General features: G+C 39.0%; 1 protein-coding gene across 2 annotated transcripts in view; it reads left to right on the plus strand.

Annotated features, from left to right (window-relative positions):
* The first annotated feature begins 802 nt into the window (after positions 1–802).
* LOC121234195 (ABC transporter E family member 2-like) overlaps positions 803–23,163 on the plus strand; it is a 36,059-nt gene continuing 13,698 nt past the window's right edge. The window contains exons 1-6 of one of the 2 annotated variants that reach the window (XM_041130038.1): positions 803–960; positions 1,041–1,151; positions 13,210–13,295; positions 13,395–13,492; positions 13,571–13,688; positions 13,767–13,856. In XM_041130038.1, coding sequence (XP_040985972.1) covers positions 1,049–1,151; positions 13,210–13,295; positions 13,395–13,492; positions 13,571–13,688; positions 13,767–13,856 — 495 coding nt within the window. In that variant the 5' untranslated portion in view covers positions 803–960; positions 1,041–1,048. Of the gene's footprint in view, positions 961–1,031; positions 1,152–13,209; positions 13,296–13,394; positions 13,493–13,570; positions 13,689–13,766; positions 13,857–23,163 lie in introns of both variants that reach the window. The other variant, XM_041130037.1, reaches the window with a different exon arrangement.

Below are 23,163 nucleotides of genomic sequence, written 5' to 3' on the forward strand. Positions count from 1 at the left end.
CATGATGGCGAAGGAAAATCATTATTTTAGTGCGATTATGCAGGGATGCTTCATCTCCTATCTTAATTGTATTTCCAAAACTCATTGTATCAAGATAAATCTCATCCTCAAGGATCTATGATAAGTAATTGTTGCCAGAAATATCGAGGGCACAAAATTTGAGTTTTGTAAAATTTGACATAATCTATAACAAATATATCAAGTATTGAATGAGAAAAAAGAATTTAAAATCAAACTAACATATAAAATATAAGAATATCATCGTATTGATATGATAATATTATACTCTATATAATATCATATAGATCATATCAAGATTTTATAAAATAGTTTATATCGTAGTAAACAAATATCAATATTTATAGAAGAGAAATTTATTGTGGTCGGGAAATGTTACGCAAGTATCTTGTCCAAGATTAAAAAAAAACAATAGTTGGCTAGAGTGTTGATAACGTAACCAAGACCCAATTTGTTCAATGAATAAGGAATGTTTGGAAATATTTTTCATCTAATCTTATTTTCTTCTCAAACATTACTTAAAAATAAATATTTTCAAATTAATCATTATAACTTTTTCAAATTTTTAAACAAAAAATAAAAAAATAATTCAATTTTTTTAAATCTCAAAATAAAAATATATTAAAAATTTATATTCTAACAATATTTAATTTTATTATATTTTTTATTTAACTTTTTCTTTATTCTTTCTTAAAATTTAAAAAATAATTAACTTAAATTATTTTATTACAATCCACAGAATTTTCAAGTCTATCTCATTTTCTAAGATCCACTGGATGGAACTCGGTTTCAATTTGGGACCGAAAGACAAGTAACACGTCTCTATTAGGGAGCCCTAGTTGTCTCTTCGGTTTGTGACAACACAAAAGCGCTCCGGAACACGTCTCTCTACTCTCTCTTCTTCCCTGTCTCTCCACTTCTCGGCAAATCAAAGAAAAGAAGGTATCATCCGTTCAAATCTATTTCCTAGTTTGTGGTTTTTTTTTTGCATCGTAATCATTTACGGTGAAAAAAGAGCGAAGAAAGAGAGATGGCGGAGCGGTTGACGCGTATAGCCATTGTGAGCTCGGATAGGTGCAAGCCGAAGAAGTGCCGTCAGGAATGCAAAAAGAGCTGCCCTGTTGTCAAGACCGGTACGCTCTGATTGTTTATTTTTTATTTTTTTTTTATTTCAATCTCTATATGATTGATCTTGTTCGGCTTTTAATGATTTGCCCAAGTACGCTTTTAACCAGTTCCCTTTATTACTCTTTGCAAATTATCGATTGTAAATCTTCTGTGAATCAATTGAGCTTGGTTGAAAGATTAACCGATTTAGAATATTAGTTTAGATGAGGGGTTTACCAATCTATTTAATTAGTTGTTTGGGCTGTTTTCTATGGTTTCTGTGATTGAAAGGTTTTAATATTCTTCCTAAAATTCAAGATTTTTGCAACTTAAGGTTTTGGAAGAAACCAAGCTTTAGCTGAAGAGAAAAAAAAACCTACGGTTGATGAAAGAATATTACCGTTTTTTAACTGAAGTAAGTTTTGCAGTGTTACTCATCGTTGGTGAATAAGGTGAAAAATATATAACGTTTCTTGGATTTTAAATAGAGATTGGAGCTATCTGACTTAGCTGGCTTTGTTTTATGCTTGGCTTTAAGGGCTTCTTTTCTGCTTGTTCTCGAACTTAAGCGTTGCAATAATCTTTGATAGGTTTTACCTATAAAAAAAAAAAAAAAAAATCTTTGATAGGTTTTTTAATAGTTTCTAAATTTGAAATTCACTTTAATTGTCTTGTACTCTTAGGAGATTTCCTACTTTCAGAGGCTTACTAGGTGTATCTGTATAGATATCAGAATATGCACGCTTTTATTTACCATCATTGTATCTTGAAAAACTGATCATTAGCAGAAGTATCTGAAGAAACATAAGAAGAAGACTTTGTAATCCTTAATCATTCAACATGAAACCAAAGATATTTTACGGAATAGATTTTGAATTAATACAGCAACTAGAATGGTGAAGCTCCACAGATCGCTACCAAGCCAATAGCGCACAAAAAATCTCAATAGATCTATCTATATATGAGATTGGATTCATCTAAAATTGGTCATGCTAGGTTACCAAGATGAAAAGCTACTGTTTCAATTTGGAGTATAGAAAATTGAATTCTTAGTTATTGCCAAGGATGATACTAAACTCTTGGTCTTTTAAAGAGCAAATGGGGGAAATTTCATTTTTCTCCCCCAAATTGCCATCCAATTTTCAATTGCACCCCAAACTACCATAAGCATAACCAAAAAATTGTTACCCTTATGCCAATTTCTTTCAATTTGCATCCTACTGTCCAATTGATCTGGTAAATATGACTGAACCCTAAAACCTCTGAGTGAAATGTTTAATCATTACGACTTTTTAAAATCCCAAAATAATGGTAATATTAAAAAAATAATATTCTAACAATATTTTATTCAACTTTCAACTTTCATCTCAACTCACTATCCAAACCTCCCATAAATGTATCTCTTCGATCCCACATTGGGAAAAAAGAAATGACTCATATATAGTGGGCAAGTTAATAGGTGAAATTGTTACTTTGTAGTTGAAATTGAGCTTTATAAGTAATTTTAGAGAACTTTCAAATTGCATCTAACATCCAATTGTTCTGTTAAGCATGACCAATCCCTAAAACCATCGAGTGAATTGTGTAATGTAACTTGCTAGTCCAACATTGGGAAAAAAGGAACAACTCACATATAATGAGTAAGTTTTAAAGGTTTCCATTGATGTTAAGTCCTGCTTTTGGTGCTTAAGAGGTGAAATTGAGCATTATTAGTATTTCAGGGAAGCTTAAAACTATTGTACTGTCCAATTGATCTGTTAAATATGAGTTGACCTTAAAATCATAGGTGGATTGTCTAATGGATAGTGAGTTGAGATGAGATGAGTTGAGATGAAAGTTGAAAGTTGAATAAAATATTGTTAGAATATTATTTTTTAATATTAGTTTTGTCTTGGGATTTGAAAAAATTGAATTATTTATTGTATTTTGTTTGAGAATTTGGGATAGTTTTAATGATTAGATTAGATAAGATGAGATGAGATAAGTTGAGATGATTTTGGTATCCAAACCTCCCCTAAATGTAAAGCGTCAATAACCCCTAAGGGTTGACTCAAGTGGTAAAGGCCTTGGGTTTAGGGGTATGCCCCCCCTAGGTCTAAGGTTCAAATCCCCTTGGGTGTAAACAATCTCTAGGGGCCATTGGATTAAGGGATTTTTCCTTTGAATTACCCGAGTTGCACTTGTGGGAAACTCCTTACTGAGGGCCTGTGCACCCTCGGGATTAGTTGGGACGTTGTTCTGGATACTCGGTGCCAATAAAAAAAATGTAAAGCATTAGTCCCACATTGTGAAAATGAATGACTCGAGTTTAGTGGGTTAGTTATAAAGTAGTTATGGTTGCTAAGTTCCACATTGGGTACTTGCTAAGTGAAATTGAGTTTCGCTGTCTTTTTGAGGTTATATTGTTAATGTGGCTAGCGCGCCTCATGCGTCGTTACATATGGTATCAAAGCCAGGTTGCAAGGCTAAACATGTGATACAAGAGCAATGTGTGACATTGTCTTGACAAGGAGCAATGTGTGACATTGTCTTGACAAGGAGCAATGTGTGACATTGTCTTGACAAGGACATCAAGAATTAAGAGGACAGGTAACACCCAATCCCACATTGAAGAAAGGAATAATTCGCAGTGTAAGTAAATTATAAAAGTGGTCATGGATACTATGTCCTACATTGGCTACTTGATGAAACTAGGCTTTGTAAGTAATTCTAGGGATGCTTCAACTTGACTACTATCTTTGGGATTTAAGTGCAAATATGACTAGCGCTTTCCCTGAATTGTTACACTAAAGTAACCCCCCCCCCCCCCCCCCCCCCCCCCCCCCCCCCCCCCACATATATTAAATTACCTAGCTACCTTTTATTTACATTAAAGTGATAAAAAATAAAAAATAAATTTTTTTTTGATAAGTAAACTATTGTATATATCAAAAGGAGAAACCAAGTACACTGAATGTATACAAGAAAACACTTTGCCCAAAATGACCCAACAAGCTCCTAATTCCTCAAAAAGCCCATAAAAAAAAACCCAAAGTACATCAGACCCGACCCTAATCCTTGTTTCCCGTATAACTAAAACTCTACCCGAACACCAACCCCAACACCTTGATTCCCGTATTCACAATACCTTCCCTTTAGACTTCCCTCTAGTTGAACTACCACCCTTATCGTCGTAGTTGATTGTCAAAAAGAGACGCTGTAACTCCCTGCTTTTCTTGAAGCTTGATTTGGTTTCAAGTGTGCGGCTTGTCTCGATTGCAGTAATTAGTTCGTTAAATTGGTCTTCACATCCTCCATGTGAAATTCCCACAAATTGCTGAATCTCGTTAACTTTAGGCAGAATCCAATCCGCTATTGGAGGAAGAGAGACTAGGGGAGCCACAATATCCCCATCAACCTGCACTCCCGACTCTAGACATTCCTCTACACAAGGTACCAACGCCAAACCCATTGGTTCTCCAGTAACTCTATTGGTTCTATCCAATGGTATCGGAGTCCCCATTGGAGATTCTGGGGTGACAACAAGTCCCTTTACCTCTGGGGTGATAGCGGATCCTACATCTCCTTCAGACCTCGACAGTACACCTTTTTCCTTCAACTCTGACGAGGGAGCCATAGTTTCTTCAGGGACCAAGGGTGTAATACCGACTATCGATCTATCCTGTATATAAAAAATAAAAAATAAATAATAATAAGTTTAAAATTACAAAAAAAGATTGGGCCATCCCTTGTGAGTTGCCACCACTAGGGGTAGCCCACCCACAAGGGGTGGCCTGAAGGTTGCCACCTATCGGGCAGCTTGATAGGGGTAACCCAAGCCCTAGGGGTGGCCGACCCCTTGGGTGGCACAAGATGGCACAACACAGAGCCACTCACTTGTGGCTGTTTAAAATTACAAAAAAAGATTGGGCCATCCCTTGTGAGTGGCCACCACTAGGGTAGCCCACCCACAAGGGGTGGCCTGAAGGTTGCCACCTATTGGGCAGCTTGATAGGGGTCACCCAAGCCCTAGGGGTGGCACAAGATAGCACAACACAAAGCCACTCACTTGTGGCTGTCCTCTCTTTCTTTTTTCTTTCACTATATATTTTTTATGGATATATTTAGGGCTGGCAATGTCTGACATGACCTGCACAATTGATATAGACTTGCACAAAATAATAGAGTTTGAATTTGATATAATTGGGTTTGGGTCGACCTAAATTTGATGTGATTATAATTGGGTCATATTTGGGTCGATTTGCTATGAGGGTTGACCTGCTTGACCTGATTAGTTTTACCATTGAAAAAAGACACAATATCACTTTAAAGCAAAGGTCAAGAATCTATAAGTGCACTATTATTTTTATCTCATTTTATCGATCAAAAAGTAAGCATACTAAACTATGAAATGGAAGTTGCCTAGCTGGATTGGAATTTGTTTCTTTAAGTAAAGATCAAGCATCTTTAATATTTGGCTTGGGTGAATTGACCGGATTAACTATCTAAGTGCACGTCAAGTTAAAATACAAAAGTACAAAAGTAAAATGGTGAAAGTCTTGCAAATTTGAATGTGGTAGTACACTCCATCAAGAAACTATCATCTAAATCGTGAATATTATATGTAGATTCTAGCCCTTTGTTTTGGCATTTTTTTTGGGTCAAACGGGTCATGTCGTGTCAGTTCAACCACCAGACATGGATAATTAAATATGTCAAATCATTTGGAAGGGGGATCTTTGTGGAAGGAAATTATAGATTCTAGATATGGTGTTGCTTAGGGTGGTTGGTGTTCCAAAGAAGTGAGAGGGAGGCATGGAGTGGGGCTATGGAAGTTTATAAGGAAGGGGTGGACTAGTTTTGTAAATCATATCCGTTTTGTTGCAGGTGAGGGCAACCGAATCAGTTTTTGGCGGGACGTGTGGTGTGGAGATCATGCATTGGAAAGTGTGTTTCCGGCGTTATATCGTATTGTAGTTAATAAGGAGGCTTCAGTGGCAGATGTGCGGTTAGCTGCTCATGGTTCGCATCAATGGAATATTCTGTTTAATAGGGATATTCATGATTGGGAATTATTTATGGTTTCAGACTTTTTCAGCTTGCTACACTCCTTAGGGACTACTATGGCTCAGCATGATAGCTTGAAATGGAGGTTTCAGGATCACAAGAAATGCACAGTAAATGCGTATTATAAAATCTTGATTACACAGGATCACACCTCATTCCCTTGGAGGAACATTTGGAGGTCTAGAGTACCCTCTAGAGTTGCTTTCTTTGTTTGGAATGCCGCCCTTGGGAAGATCTTGACCACGAACAACTTGAGGAAGAGGGGATGTGTTGTGTTGGATTGGTGTTACATGTGTAAAAAGAATGGAGAATCGGTAGATTATCTTTTACTACATTGTGACGTAGCGAGAGGGTTGTGGAATGAGATTTTTTGAATGATTGGTGTGCCTTGGGTAATGCCTATGAGGGTGGTGGATTTGATGGGTTGTTGGAGAAAATTGCAGGGCAGTCATCAAGTGGCAGCAGTTTGGAGAATGATTCCGTTGTGTATCATGTGGTGTATTTGGACAGAAAGGAATGCGCGCTGTTTTGAAGACAATGAACGAACAATGGTGGAGCTGAAGAATTTTTTTCTTCATACTTTATTGCTTTGGTTTTCAGCTATTATATTAAATGGGGATGATATTCATGAATTCTTATCCTTAGTTCATTGCTCTTAGAATTTATTTAGGTGTTCTATTGTATACTTCCTGTGGACTTGGTACATGTCTATTTCATTTGCATCAATAAAGTTTATCTCTTACTTATAAAAATAAAAAATTAAATATGTCAAATGGGTTTTTCAGGTAAACCCATAAATGAGCATGTTGTGTTCAGGTTATGGTAACTAAACATAATCCTAATAATTCGATATGAATTCGACACAACACGACTTGTTTGACAGACATATTTAAAATATTAAACATACTTTGTATCCTCAAACTACTAGGGGTTTTGCACTTTGTATCCCGAATTGCCAAAATTGATACATTGCACCCTCAACAACAAAAAACTCACACTTTGTAGCCTCCATTTCGACCATCAAGATTATGCCTCACCACCTATTTTAAGGAAGGTATCTAGGCTTACCATTGGGTGCTCCCCTGCCAATCTCATTTTATTGATAAAAAAATAAGCATGCTAAACTATGAAATAGTAGCTGCCTAGCTGGATTGGAATTTGGTTTTTTTAAGTAAAGATCAAGCATCTTTAATATCCAACTTGGGTGAATTGGCCATACTCGTTTAACTATCTAAGTGCATGTCAAGTTAAAATACAGTATAAAAAATGGTGAAAGTCTTGCAAATTCATATGTAGTGGTACACTCCATCAAGAAACTATCATCGAAATCGTGAATATTATATGAATCTTGGCTTATCTCATTTTATCGATCAAAAATAAGCACACTAAACTATGAAATAGTAGCTGCCTAGCTGGATTGGAATTTGTTTCTTTAAGTAAAGATCAAGCATCTTTAATATCCGACTTGGGTCTATTGACCACAAGAGGAGTCAAAGAAACCCACCGGAGAGCCATACCAAGATAGAAAATCGAACTGTAGAGATGTTAAACTCTATCCATTTCTGCCATTCTCCCCAAAGCCACATCTTGCAAGTAAATAAAGTAGGAACTTCCAGTAGACGTGATCATAGGCTTTCTCCATTTCTAATTTGCAAAGTAACCCGGGTTCTCTAGATTTAAGTCGTCCATCCAAAACTTCATTTGCAATTAAGATTGAATCTAGGATTTGTCTACCTTTGCCAACGGCATTTTGTGGCTTTGAAATTACCTTTCCCATCATCGTACTCAATCGATTCGCTAACACTTTAGAGAGGATCTTGTAAACCCCATTAACAAGGCTAATGGGGCGATAGTCTCCAACATCCATAGACCCCATCTTTTTGGGAATTAGTGTTGGGAAAGTGGCATTAATTCTTTTTTCAAAGTAGGCGTTAGGATGAAAATCTTGAAAGACATGCATAAAGTCTCCCTTGATCACTTCCCAACAAGCTTGGAAGAAACCCATGGTAAAAACTCTCGGGGCCTGGAGCCTTGCCACTAGCCATGCCACAAATTACTTTACCCACTTCTTCCTCCTCAAAAGGCCTATCAAGCTACCCTGCGTACTGCTAATCTAATGCTGAGAAAGTCAAACCATCCACTTTTTGTCGCCAAGTGTGTTGTTCAGATAGGAGGTGTTGGTAATATTGCTCAATGTGATTCTTGATGACTAATTGATCCGAGGACACTGCACCATCTACCATCAACATATCAATAATGTTATTTCTCCTATGAGAATTAGCCACCCTATGGAAGAACTTAGTGCACTTATCTCCCTCCTTGAGCCATAGCACCCTTGATTTTTGTTGCCAAGAGATGTCCTCCAGCAATGTTACTCTTTTAAGTTCTATGGCTACCTGGCTCTTGCGGGTTCTCTCATATTCAGAGACAGTTTTTGCCTCCTCTTCCTCCAGCCCCTGTAGCTCCTCCAAAAGAGAGCGCCTCTGTTGCATCACATTGCCAAAAACTTGTTCATTCGATTGCTTCAGATCCTATTTTAGCGCTTTTAACTTTCTTGCCATTATGAAACTTGGAGAGCCTTGGAAATTGTAAGAGGTCCACCATTGTTTAATCCTGTCTACAAAATCATCAGATTTAAGCCACATATTCTCAAAATTTGAAATACCTTCTACCTACTTGAATGCTTCCACAGTCTTAGGATCATGGGGAAGTGATCAGAGCATAATCTCCTTTGAGTTACGTCCGGATAATGTAACTCCCAGTTAGGAGTTAACAAAAACTTATCAATCCTCGACCAAGATGGGAATTCTCAATTGTTGGACCAAGTAAACGTACCTTCAGTTAATGGAATATCCATAAGCTCCTATTCCAAGATGAAATAAAAGAACTCTCTCATGGCGGGAGTGATGTGGGACACACCCGATCTTTCACTCGGGAAGCGAGTTACATAGAAGTCACCCCTTATGCAGCTTGGTAACTCCCACCAGTTAAGAAATCTCGCCAATTCTTCCCACAATGACCTTCTCTCCGGATCAACATTAGGGCCATAAATTCCAGCAAATGCCCACTGGAAACCGTCTTCTATATTTATAAAAGAGCAAGTCACAGTGAACTCACCCACACATTCCTCTACCCTTTCCACCACCCTTTTATTGAACATAATTAGAACACCATTGGATGCACCTTTTGATAGCAAGTACGACCACCCTACATGTAGACCTCTCCATAAACTCCAAACTAATTCCCTTGTGATGAATTCCAATTTGGTCTCCTGTACACAAATTATATCACCATTCCATTAACGAAGTAAGTTTTTGACTTGGAGCCATTTATTATACTCATCCAGTCCCTTTATATTCCATGATATTATTTTTGGCTTCATAAAGCAACCATCTTACCTTTCCCCTTGAGACACCCCCGATTAGAGCTCTTCTCCCCCCCCCCCCCCCCCCCCCCCCCCCCCCCAATCTTTCATGGCCCACTTAAGTCGCTTGAGTTCTATCTTTTCTTAGCCGAGTTAAGGGATAGATCAGGTTTGGATTGTGCATATCCAGCCTCAATAGTTGTGAATAATGCCATAAATTCATTTTCAAAAACCTCACATGTAATCCCCACCCAATGCTTAATCTCCAGCTTTTTGAATGACCCAATCTGATACATTGGGGTGAAATGAGTTTAAAGGAATAGGTTCTTTCCCCTCAAGAGAAGTCTTGCCCCTCCCTTCGTTTTCCCCTCCTTTATTATGTGAAAAAACAACTAGAGTTCCATTTGTTGCATCCTCCCCTACTAAGGCTACGTTTGGGTAGTAAGAATATCTGAGAAGTGTTGAAAATGTTTGTGAATAGTTATTAGTAGAGATTAGAGTGGGTTTGTGGGTCCCATTGAGAGTATTTTGAGTTGTTTGGATGCATGAGAAGTATGTTGAATTGTTCACTTTTGGATAGATAGTTGAAAAATGTGTGGTCCCATCAATGATTGATTTTTTTTTTTTAATGATGATGAAATGATGATTTTATTTATATATAATAGTGATAAATATTTTAGTATTTTATTTATTTTTTATATATAGTAGTGATTTTATTATTATTTTTTTCTTTCCTCACTCTCTCTCCCTCTCTCTCTCTCCTTTGGCCCGATTCTCCTTCAGCCCAGCCCGGCTCCGCCGTGTGCCGCCCAGCCTCACCACCACCACCACCACCGGCGACTCCCTCTCACGTCGGCGACCAAGCCAGTCACCATTGATCTCCCCCATGTGCAGCTCTCTCTCTCTCCCCTGCAGTAACCCAACTGAAATGGGTTTCACCCATTTCTCTCCACTTGGGCCGCCGTACGCTGCAACTAGCCTCATCGCCACCACCGGCCACTCCCCCTCATGCCGGTGACCAAGCCAGCCACCACCGATCTCCCCCACGCGCAACTCTCTCTCCCCTGCGGTAATCCAACCAAAATGGGTTTCACCCATTTCTGTCCACTTGCGCTAGCGTACACGGCACCCATGCCACCACACCTACACTACCTCTCGCAGATTCGTTACCCAAACACACCCTAAATCTGCCTTCCCAGATTTGTCAGACAACACTTTTTCAGCTACTGTGACTTTTTTCAACATCAGAACAGTGACCTGCGCGACGTGGTGGTCGGTCGTCAATACTGAAGTTGCCAACGCAACTTTCTGTGGCATCCCACAGTGTTCAAGACCTCCTAGCAGCAGATCCATCCCCTTGTCTACAGGCATCTTGAAAGGAGTAAGATTTACGATGACGGGGACATTGTTGTCGTTGTAGCGGTGTCGGGAGACAACCTAGAAACCTCCAGCACACAAGTCTGTGCCACCCCCGAGCACGGTGGCCCTCCTGGTGGTTTGCAATGTCGCGTCGATAGCCCCATCGGCGTTAACTACTCAGTTGCAGCTGTTGTCGACACAGGTTCTCCATCGCAGATTATGCTAGAAACTTGCCTAGACGTTGCCGGCGCAGCAAACCCTTGTCCAGTGTTGTACCGGCGTCGCTGTTGTGCCAAGATTGGATGTAGAGCCTTTTTCAAAAGCAGGCCCACGTTTTAGCCTCCATTTCATTATGGTTGGGCTAGTTAGATGCGTTTGGCTCAGGCCCACCTTCTTTTGCCTTTAATTCTTTTTCCTTTATCGGGCCTAAAGGAACTGGGCCCATTCCAGACCAACCCATTTTCTGACCAACCCTTCAGAGATGCTCGTATTTTGTAGGCCTTGGCCTAGGCCCAAGCTCATATCCACTTTGCTTATGAGTTCGTCCACCACCTTTTTCAGTAAAGCAAATTCATCTTTCAAACAAAAAAGGGATCTTAACTCCACACTTTCCGCTGTGCAAGCATATTTAAAACCTCCACCCTTTCTGGTATGGTGCCTTGACCAACCTTCTTTGCAGCAGTGGTGCTCTCTGCATGTCCCCTGTTGTCCTTTTCTTTTAGCTGTAGCACTGAAAGGTGACCCTTACCACCCAGCATTGCCACCCTTTTCCCCCACCCATCACAACCTCTACATAAGATTGAACCTACTTCTCCTTCTCCTTCTCCTTCCCCTTCCCCTTATCTGTCGTTCTGTCCAGTTTTGGAGCCAACACTAGTGTCTTGTTTGCTGGGATAGTCATGGACAAAACGTGCTTCATCTCCATGGAAAGGCTCTTCCACCCCCTTCCCCCCTCCTTCCATGCCTGCCTGGATCGCTAGAAGACCTTGCTGCCCACTGCCACCGTAGTCTGTAACTTCTAAGAATCGTCCAAAATCGTTAGAACGCTGGTGAGCAAACAGTGCCTTAGCACCATTGCAATATGTCTGCAAAACTCTTTTTTTCCCCTCCTAGAATGAACATTCTTCCGCTGTATTCGCAAGCCAGCAAACACTGGCAAAGCTGAGGATCAACTCCTTAGTAAACTTCCTATTCTTCTCAGCGATACGAAGATAATGTCCCCCCTTCAATGATAAAACAAAATCTTGTCTCTATTAATAAATGTTTAATCAAGCCCATTGTCACTGCTGAATAACTCAAAAAGCAGCTACAGAAAATTATTTCCAGCAACGGTCACTGGAGAAGATCACCCATTGTGACAATGGAGAAAACGTGTACGGAAAGAAAAAAGTGTATGGAGAGAAAATAGAGAAGGAATGTACTTATCAGGAAAAGTTTTAGTGTGAGCATTTTTGGCAATTCCTACAAGATTTAGAGTTCCTTGACATTGAATATCTCAATTGTATGGAGGGTGCAAATTGAAAGAAATTGGTAGTTCGGGCCCTGGGGTACCAAATTGTTGGTTTTGGTAGTTTGGAGTGCAATTTGAAAAGTGGGCGGTGGTTTGGAGGTGCAAAATTTTTTGGTGGGGGATCTTCAACTTGATGCTTGTGTCAATGAGGAAGGGAGATGATCAAGTGGGAATGAGGCCTCGTTTGGTTACACAATCATCTCATCTCATCTAATCATTACAACTTATTTTCTTAAACTCTCACACAAAATATAATAAACAATTCAACTTTTTCAAATATTAAAACAAAAATAATATTAAAAAATTATATTCTAATAATATTTTATTCAATTTTCAACTCTCATATTATCTCATTTGTGTAACCAAATGAGGGAGGCCCAAGTGAATAGGTCCAGGGGAGGTCTGGAACAACATGGGTATAAGTAACAAAGATGAATATGATGAAGGGATAGATGTTAGAGACTATATTTATGTATGATCGAGTGCTAAGAAGTGATATATTATATATATATATATATTTTGATAAGTAAATGCCTCAATTAGTTCATTAAAGTTTCTTGCTGACCATAATTAGTTGAGATTAAGGTGGAGCTTAGTGAATAAAATTCTCAAGAATTGTGACTTTTGTATATATTGGTGTGAGAATGGCTAGCAGAAGGAGCTTCTGATTTTTTCTGCTTACATTTCTCTTGTTATTGTGCTAGTGAAGAGTATAATTTTTCTACAACATGGAACCTATTGTATAGATTCACGTATTTTGATGTAAATATATTAGTTTTCTTAATTTTTTGCCATCTATTTTCAGGTAAATTGTGTATTGAAGTTACCCCTGCATCTAAGATCGCTTATATCTCTGAGGAATTGTGTATTGGATGTGGTATCTGTGTTAAGGTATGCATGATGAAGTTGGAATCGGTTCTTTGTTTGTTCTCTTGTTTAATTTTATTTAACAGGATGTAATTGATACGACTTAGTGATCTGCTGATGCAGAAATGCCCGTTTGAAGCTATTCAGATCATCAATTTGCCAAAAGATCTGGACAAAGATACAACCCATCGCTATGGCCCCAACACTTTTAAATTGCACAGGTTTGTTTGCACTGCTTTTCCTGGAAAAAGGGTGACTTCTTTATCTGTAGTTTGAGAGTCAGTATATTACGTTTACAGGTTACCAGTCCCAAGACCTGGCCAAGTTCTTGGCTTGGTTGGAACTAATGGCATTGGGAAGTCTACCGCTCTTAAAGTTTTGTCTGGAAAATTGAAACCAAACTTGGGCCGTTTCAATGTAATATTCTAAACTTTCATTCTGTTAATTTCCTCTTGATGGATTTATGTTGATTACTTCATGACCTTTTTTCCCTAGAATCCTCCGGATTGGCAGGAAATCTTGACATACTTCCGAGGATCTGAGCTGCAAAATTACTTTACTCGTATTCTTGAAGATGATTTGAAGGTATGGTTTTTTTTTCTCTGACACGTCCTTTTACACTTATGATCTGACTTCTTGAATGAGGAAACATTTAGTTTTATATTGAACTATCTCGCAGTATAATTATTGATGTTGGTCTTCATTAAGCAAATTACTGATGGACGTTTTAAATATTTAGGCTCCGTTTGGGTAGTTGAGTGCTACTATTCATTATTTTATTATTACTTTTCATATACTTTTCGCTACTTTTTATTACTATTGATTGTTCAATATTTTATCCTTATTTTTTCATTACTTTTTCACTACTATTCACAGAATATTTGAGATCAGCTCACTTCCCAAACGCAAACCTTAGTTTAGAATGCTAAGGTGTATCTTTGCTGCTATAATTGTCTTGCCCTCTAAAGCTGTGCCTTAAGATTTCCTTTAGAAATGCTGGCATTAGCTTGTATGCTTACAACTTTGTAGGATTTAATAGTTGTGGTAGCTTTGACTTTTTTGTTGAAATCACTGTAAATCTTGACTTGTGTGATTTGTGGGTGGTCACCTAGCCTCTCCCAGAACAAAATGGGTCTGCTACTCTGAGGTGACCCAAGCCAAAATAACACGTATGAAGAAATTACGGAGTACTAGCAATCTTGCAATTCAGGAGAAGATGGTCTGTGGACACCCCACTCTTACTCATGCAACACCAATTAACCACTATGTTTTCCTTAAGATATGGTGAAAATCATGCTTGGACAGCTAGTTGTAGCAAAAAACAGAGCCCTTATGGGAATCCCAGTTCCAAATGCTCTGAAGGGCATTATATAATGAATGGACATTAAACATCAAACCCCCCCCCCCCCCCCCCCCCCCCCCCAGGTCCTATTAACTCCTTATCTCGAACTAGAGGATTTTTTTTATAAGTAAATTTTTTATTAATATCATTTTAAACTAGAGGAATATAGTAGACAAAAGAATGTGGTGAAGGCATCTATCTCTCAATCATGGTTGCTCTGATCAAGCTGACATTCCATTGAGCAAAAGCTCTAGATATTCTTTATGGTTCGCCACAAAAGCATCTGTAGCATGTGCATTGTTGTAGAAATCAGGGAAATCTTCCCTAAAGAGCTCTATTTGCATTTGGAATCATGCCAAAATCTAATCTTGGTTCCATCTCCCATTACCAAATGTAATGTGATATGAGAACTTCCCCAACCCTTGTGAATTTCCTCTCTCCAACATTGTGAGACCTCCAATCCATGAGAGCACCATCTGCCCCTCATTACTATACCTATCTTCTATCATTGAACGCCATAACACTTCCCTTTCATGACAAAGCACCATTTCCATTTCCTGGTAGAGCACGTTGAACACCTAAAAATTTCTAATCCCCAACCATCTTGAGGGGATCAGAGTGGAAATCTTGGTTTAATTGAGAAGATGAATGTTGGCTGCGCGCCCAATACTAGTCCACAACAAATTCCTCTGAAGCTTCTCTATGCAATCTGCCACACTCATTGGAATAGTGAACAATGACAAGTAGTAAGTGGGTAGATTACTATATTCGTTAAGTAGCTTTTGATTAAGGTGAGCTGGCCACACCTATAGTACTTCACTTCCAAATATGACAGCCATTGAACACATTTTCTTACAAAAGGAAATCATAGGCATAGAGACGAACTCTTTCACTATTGGAATAAACGAATTCCAATGTTGTTAGGGGTGTATTGGGGGTGATTTCAATGTTGTTAGGTTCCAAAGTGAAAGCTTCGGAAATAGAAGATTGAGGCCAGCAAGCTTGGAGTTCTCAGAGTGTATCTTTGACTTGAACTTGATAGACCTACCACTTGCAGGGGGCCCTGCCACATGGTCGAATAATCAGACTTGAACTCGCTTGGATTGTTTCTTTAATTTCACCTGAGTGGGAAAGCCATTTTTCGGACGTATGGCAAAAACGTTTGGTACGTTTAGCTTCGGATCATTGGCCTATCTTGCTTGATTGTGGAGGCATTCAAAGTGGTAGACAGTATTGTAAGTTCGAGAATATGTGGTTGAAATCAGAAGGTTTTGTGAAGAGGGTCAAACAATGGTGGATTTCGTATCAGTTCGAGGGGACACCCAGCTTCATTTTTGCAAATAAATTGAAAGCCTTAAAAAGAGACTTAAAGGAATGGAATAAACCATCTTTCGGTAATGTAGAGGAGAACAAAAATACCAAGTGGATGGATATACAGGATTTAGAGAGACTAAAAGAGGGGAGGCCTCTTACTGAGGGAGAGCAAGCACAAAAAACTTTGCTGGTCGCAGATCTCAAGAGGATAATCTTGCAAGAGGAAATGTCTTGGCGCCAGAAGTCAAGAGCACTATGGTTAAAGGAAGGGGATTGAAGCACAAAGTTTTTCCATAGAATTGCAAACTCTTAAAAGAAATAATAACTTTGAGGTGTTGAAAATTGAGGGGGTGGAGTGCAGAGAAGAAGAGTTTATTAAAGATCATGTGGTTGATTTCTTTGAGAAGATCTTTACTGAGCAGGTGGGGTGGAGGCCTACTCTTGATGGATTGGTTTTTGACATTATTGAATTGGGGGATGTTGCTAGGATGGAGAGGGTTTTCAAGGAAGAAGAGGTATTTGATGTAGTAAGGAAAATGGTAAAAGATAAGGCTCCCGGACCTAATGGTTTCTTTATGGGCTTCTTCTAAGAATGTTGAGAGGTGATTAAAAAAGATCTTTTGAAGGTGTTTCAAGAGTTGTTTTCGTTTGAAAATTTTGAGAAAAGCCTTAACACCACTTTCCTTGCTTTAATACCTAAAAAGGTTGGGGCTATTGAGATCACAGATTTTCGGCCTATTAGCTTAGTGAATGGAGTTTACAAGATTATTTTAAAAGTGCTTGCTAATCGCTTAAGTGAGGTTTTGGGGAAGATTGTGACTAAGCCTCAAAATGCTTTTGTTAAGGGTAGATAGATCCTTGATGCAGTTCTAATTGCCAATGAATGTTTAGACAATAGATTGAAGGCTGACAGCTCAGGAATTATGTGTAAGTTAGATATAGAAAAAACGTATGACCATGTTAATTGGGATTTCCTTCTATATCTACTGGGTATGTGTGGTTTTGGTGAAAGGTGGAGGTCTTGGATTAGCTGGTGTATATCCACTAAGGTTTTCTGTGTTGATTAATGGCAGCCCAGGGGGTTTTTTCTAGAGTTCTCGTGGTTTGAGACAAGGGGATCTGTTATCTCCTCTACTCTTTGTTATTGTTATGGAGGCACTAAGTAGGATGATCTCGGCTTTGTTGGCTAATGGGTTTGTTAGTGGTTTCCAAATTGGATCTCCGAGCAGGGGTATTACTACTATTTCTCACTTGCTGTTTGCAGATGATACGCTTATTATGTGGGAAGCTGATCGAGACTAGTTGCGGGCTGTGAAGGCATGTTTGCTTTGTTGAAGCAGTGTCGTGTTTAAAAGTAAACTATGATAAATCCAAGTTTGTGCCAACTGGAGAGGTTCAGAATATTAGGGAGTTGGCTGACACGTTGGGTTGTAAGATAGCGTCTCTTCCTATGACAACCTGAGACTACTGTTGGGTGTAGCTTCGAGAGTGTGCTCGATTTGGGATACAGTGATTGAAAAAATAGATAGGAGACTGGCAGGGTGGAAAAGAATAATACTTGTTGAAAGGGGGCCGGATTACATTGATCAAAAGTACACTTTCTAATCTATCTACTTACTTCTTATCTTTATTCCTTATACCTGCAAGGGTGACGGGTTGTCTTGAGAAGTTTCAAAGAGATTTTCTGTGGGGTGGCTTAGGAGAAGAGTTTAAATTTCATCTTGTCAAGTGGGATATGGTGTGCCGTCCTATCTCTAGTGGCGGTTTGGGTATTAGAAATTTAAGGTTGTTTAATCGGGTGTTACTTGGCAAATGGCTGTGGCGATATATCAAGGAACCAGAAGCCTTATGGAAAAGTGTGATTGAGAATAAATATGGTGGTTTAGGGGAGGGTTGGTGTACTAGAGAAGTTAGAGGGGCCCATGGAATGGGGCTATGGAAGCATATTAGAAGAGGGTGGGAGGTCTTTCATCATCACACTAGGTTTCAGTTGGGTACAGGCTCCAGGATCAGATTTTGGTAGGATGCTTGGTGTGACAACAATGCTCTCCAAGATTTGTTTCCTATACTTTTCCTGATGGCAAGTGCCAAAGATGCCATAGTGGCAGAGGTTATGGGAATCTTAGGAGGGAGTATTCACTGGAATATTAATTTCAACCGGGCGGCACAAGATTGGGAGATGGAGAGTTTTGTAGATTTTTATAGTCTCTTGTATTATTGTCGTCCAAATATTTAGCATGAAGATGGTTTGTGGTGGATTCCTACAAGGAGAGGGGTATTCACTGTTTGTTCCTTTTATAAGGTCCTCACACAAGTGCCGGAGATACAGTTTCCTTGGAGAAGGCTCTGGCGACACAAGGCTTCTCCTAAAGCTTCTTTCTTTGTGTGGACAACGTCATTAGGCAAGATTCTTAGTACGGATAATCTGAGAAAGAGGAGGATAATCATTGCAGATTGGTGTTGTATGTGTAAAAGAGGGGGTGAGTCGGTGAATTATTTACTTTTACATTGTGAGGTAGTCAGGACTCTAGAATGAAGTGTTTAAAAGAATGGAACTAGTGTGGGTTATGCTGGAATCCATGGTGGATATATTGGCGTGTTGGACCTCTATTCAAGGTGTGCATCAGTTCAAAGCGATTTGGAAAATTATCCTTATTTGTATTATGTGGTGCTTGTGGCAGGAGCGCAATGAGAGGACGTTTGAAGACAGAGAGATCTATGGCAGAGCTAATTGTTTTCTTTTTTAGGACTCTTTGTACTTGGGCCATTGCTGTGGACTTTAATGGCATGGACCTTCATGATTTCTTAAGCCTCGTTTGAATTCAAAATCCATTTCAATTCATCTCATCTCATCTCATCATTGCAACTTTCTCAAATTTCCACACAAAATATAATAAACAATTCAATTTTTTCAAATCTCAAAATAACTTCCCCAAATTCTTACACAATATAATAAACAATCTAACTTTTATTCTACTATTTACAAACCATTTCAACTCATCTCTGAATTCAAACCACTCCTTAGTTTCTAACGCACCTACGTAGATAGGGCATACTGATTTTGTAATTGGCAGTTGTTGCCCATTCTTGGATTAATAATACTTGTTTTACTTAAAAAGAAAAAAGTCTTTACACTAGATCTATTCCTGGCCCTCTAGCTCTGCGTCCTTATACTCATCATCTATGACAGTTAAACATAGAAGAAAATAGAGAAACAAATAAAAATGAGTCGAATACTCAGTAAATAGCACATCATACCGTAAAATACATCTTAGCCTAGCATGGACTTAATTTCTGAACACTCTTGATAATTTACATACATCATCACAAATTCACAATCATACCATACACAACTTAATTTAACATAGGCTTAATTTTGAAAAACTCTACATACATACATATATTGTCACAGATTCACATAGCATATCTATTCATCATTAACATAAGCGAAATAATACATAATCATGGCAAACATGTAACGTAAATGCATAAATGACCGACTTCATGCATTTTCTAACAAACATACATAACTTATTTATCTTGTCTTTCACTTATCATATGGTGACCCACGTTTGCGTCCGTGGCACTGCATAACTTAACTAGTGGTGAACACGCTTAAGTACGGACACTGCATAACTTAACTAGTGGTGAACACGCTTAAGTCCGTGTTTTCCTTAACGTATGGTGAACCATGCTTAGGTCCGTGGCACCGCTTATCATAATTGGTGGTAAACACGCTGAAGTCCGTGTTTCACTTAACATATGGTGAACCACGCTTAGATCCGTGGCATCGTCTTAACATAACTTGTGGTGAACACGCTTAGGTCCGTGTCACCCTTAACATCTTATCTTTTTTAATGCAGAGAAGTTTGTTGGACTTCATGAAATTTTCTATCATGGCATATACTTGTAGATAGCATAACATAACATGACATGTCATAATGTGATCTTAACATAAACATTCCATGGCATACATGATTTGAGAACTAGATGAACATTACACGTCTTATATGATCTAAATACTTCATGACATTACATTGCATGGCATATATGTGATTTTCATGACATATCATCCATCAAATCGAAATCCATAATAGCATAACATACATAAGCTCACTTACATGCATATCATTATAATTCATCGAAGATCATGAAAGGGATCTAACCTTGACTTAGCTTGTAGCGTAGCGTAGACAAACATCACATTTTCATATAAAATTAGAACATTTACAGTGCACATGCAATTATATGATCATACTAATTACCTCTTGGCGCTGCTTCCTGATTCCCACTTTGTAGCGTGCTACCTATGCGAAGTATTGGACATTACTAATTTCCTAGAAAAGCATATCGTAATACTCTACGTATAATAGAATTTAACTAAAATAATAGGCTCTATAGTATACTTTAAAAATATACTTTAAAATCCCTTAAATACTTTTTATAAAATTTGTGTCTTTGGGTTCATAATTATTCATATAAAAGTTTGGGCTAGCTTAAATTTAGGCCCAGCTCCTATTAAAGGAAATAGTCGAATTAAAATCATTAAGACGTCGTTTTTTTGTAAAACACCACCAGCCCACTTTAAAACAATAAAACAGTTTTTGTCAACCCAAAATTAACCCACTTAAATTATTATAGTTTCTGGAATAAGCCCAAGAAGTTCATTTAAAAAAACTAGGCCCAATACCAACTCAAGGAAGCACTAGCCGAATGGGCTAAAGGCCCAAGGTCCACTCTAATTTCAAGGGTAAAAGCCCTTTGTGGAAGATTAGCCTCCTATAAGGCTTCTGGCTTAATGGGCTTAAGGCCCATGGCCCACTTTAATATCAAAAGCAGAATACACAAGTCTGAGAGACGTTTGTGAGGGGGAAGGTGTCATGCGATACTCACCGAGGGGGTGGATCAGCAGGGACCCTGGTCTTGTCCTTAACACTAAGGACCACCAGCTTGTCTTGGAGAGGATGATGACCGAGTGACCTTGCCAACTTGTTTGGCCTTTAACAAAGAGATGGTGTTTGAGTGATGAAATGATGGAGATGATGACGAACTCGGGTAGGCTAAGTGTTGATTATGAGTGTTTGATGCAATGTGGGTGGCTTGAAGGGTGTCCTTGATGTTTGGGCTACTTGGATGGTGATTAGGGTTGGTATGGTAAAGTGTAGCTAGGGTTTTGTGAGGTGGCTTGGGTGGATTTCGAGATTTGGAAGAGTTGGCTTAGGGTTGGAGTTAGGATGATGCTAGGGTTTGGGAATGAGGTGGAAGAGTGAGGCTAGGGTTTGGTGGTTGAATGAGTCTAGGGTTGCTCCTTGACTTTAGGGATTGATTAAATGTAAGATGAGGAAGATATGATTTGGATAAGATAAGTGGATGAAGATAGATGGTGTTTGAAGGAGTCTAAGGTTCCTAGAGTTTAGGGATTGACTAGGATAAAATTAAGGAAAGATTCTTAAGTGGTAGGAATCTCTTTAGGTAAGTGTTGGATTTGGTATTGGCTAAGGTGGACGGATTGGGGTTGACTTGGTCTTTGGAAGATTGGCTAGATTTGGTTGGTTTAGGAATGGATATGTAAAATTTGTAAGATGAAGGGAATCTTTGAGGGAAGAGGGGAATTCGAATTTGAACTAGGATGGCAAGTCAATAGTTGACTAGAGAGATTTTAGGAAGAGTGATTTAAGAGATTGAATGTGATTGTCAATTCCTTAAATTAAGGGATTTGAAATGAGATTTGAATTTGAATGTGAGGAAGTCAAGACTCCTAAAATGAATGAGTTACCTTATAGGGCTTGAGGTGGGTGGCTAGGTTTTGAGGGAGGATAGACTTATAGTGGCCGAATATGGTAAGTGAAGGAATGAAAATATAGGAGCAATTAGGGTTTAGGTTAAGTCAAGGTTTGTGAAGGATGAATGGCACTTATGAAAATGGTTCACTTATGGAAAATAAGGAAATACTAGTGGTCGAAAATGATAAGTGGGAATTATGGCTAGGGTTTTATGGATATGGAAGCAAGTGTTTTGGCTAGGGCAAGTTGGATGATGGAAAGAATTTATGGAAAGTGGCAAACACTTTAATGGTCGAGAATGAGGGTATGGAAGGATCAAATGAGTAATGAAAGATTGAACACCAAGAACAAAATGATGAACACTAAATAACAAAGTAAAATACTTAAGAACTTGAATGAACAAAAGGTAACAAATCAACTAATGATTCACGGATTGCACAATAGTTGAAATAAACCTCATGAATTGATAACTTGATAAAAACAATGATAACAACTTGGATTCACGAATTGCACCAAGTTGCAAGAACAAGATAAATGAATCACACCTATTCACGAATTGTAAAGTGTGATCCTCTCTTTGAGATTCACAAATTGCAACCAAAAAGCCCAAGTGCCTAGCATTGATTATTGATCTCCTAAACAAAATAATCCTCCTCTAGGGAATTTGCCAAAAGTAAATTCCATGGTTGGCATTAGTAGGCATGGGCCAAGTTGATCCATAGCATGCATGAGCCCATGGGTGGGCTAGGCTGGGCCATAGGCATGGCTGACATTGCTGGCCTGGCTGGCATGGTTAGTGGCTTGGCCATGGGCCACAAAGCATGGGGTCCTACCAAGGTCCCTATGGTGGTGCGACACCGAGAGAGGGAGAGAGAGAGTTTAGAGAGAGGAACTATCAAAATCGACAAAAATAGAGGGAGGGGAGAGCGGCAGACGATAGTGGCTTACCGAAAGGAGTGGGCTCAACCGGGTTGGGTTGGTCGGCGATCTCTGTGGCCTCTGGGAGGTTGTCCGACGTTCCCTGATGTGGTTTCCAGTGGCTGGGAAGAATGCAGGGGATGTTTTATTCTCGGTGGGGAGGAAAGCAAAGACGCAGAGGACTTATGGGTCACGCACGCAGTGGAGGAAGGCTGGCTCACTGTCGGCATGCTCAGTGGTGGTTTCCGGTGAGGTAGGTGTCTCAGTTGGTGAGTTTTCTTTGTCTGCCAAGGCTGCTATGGTGGCCAGTGTAAAATTTCATGGTTTTTGCTTAGGGGTCTCGTGGGTTTTATAGAGAGGGAAGTGGCGTGGTCACGTGATTCCTTAGGTGATATGTTAGTGTTCGAAGTTGGCTACTCTTAGGAAACTATTCCTACGAGGATACGTACACTAAGAGGATTTTTGAGGAGTTTGAGTTGGAGTTAGTTTCAAACTAGGAACCTATTCCAATATGGGAACCTAATAGATGACTATA

This window comes from Juglans microcarpa x Juglans regia, chromosome 6D, assembly GCF_004785595.1.
Source record: "Juglans microcarpa x Juglans regia isolate MS1-56 chromosome 6D, Jm3101_v1.0, whole genome shotgun sequence".
In the NCBI taxonomy this organism is placed as follows: domain Eukaryota; kingdom Viridiplantae; phylum Streptophyta; class Magnoliopsida; order Fagales; family Juglandaceae; genus Juglans; species Juglans microcarpa x Juglans regia.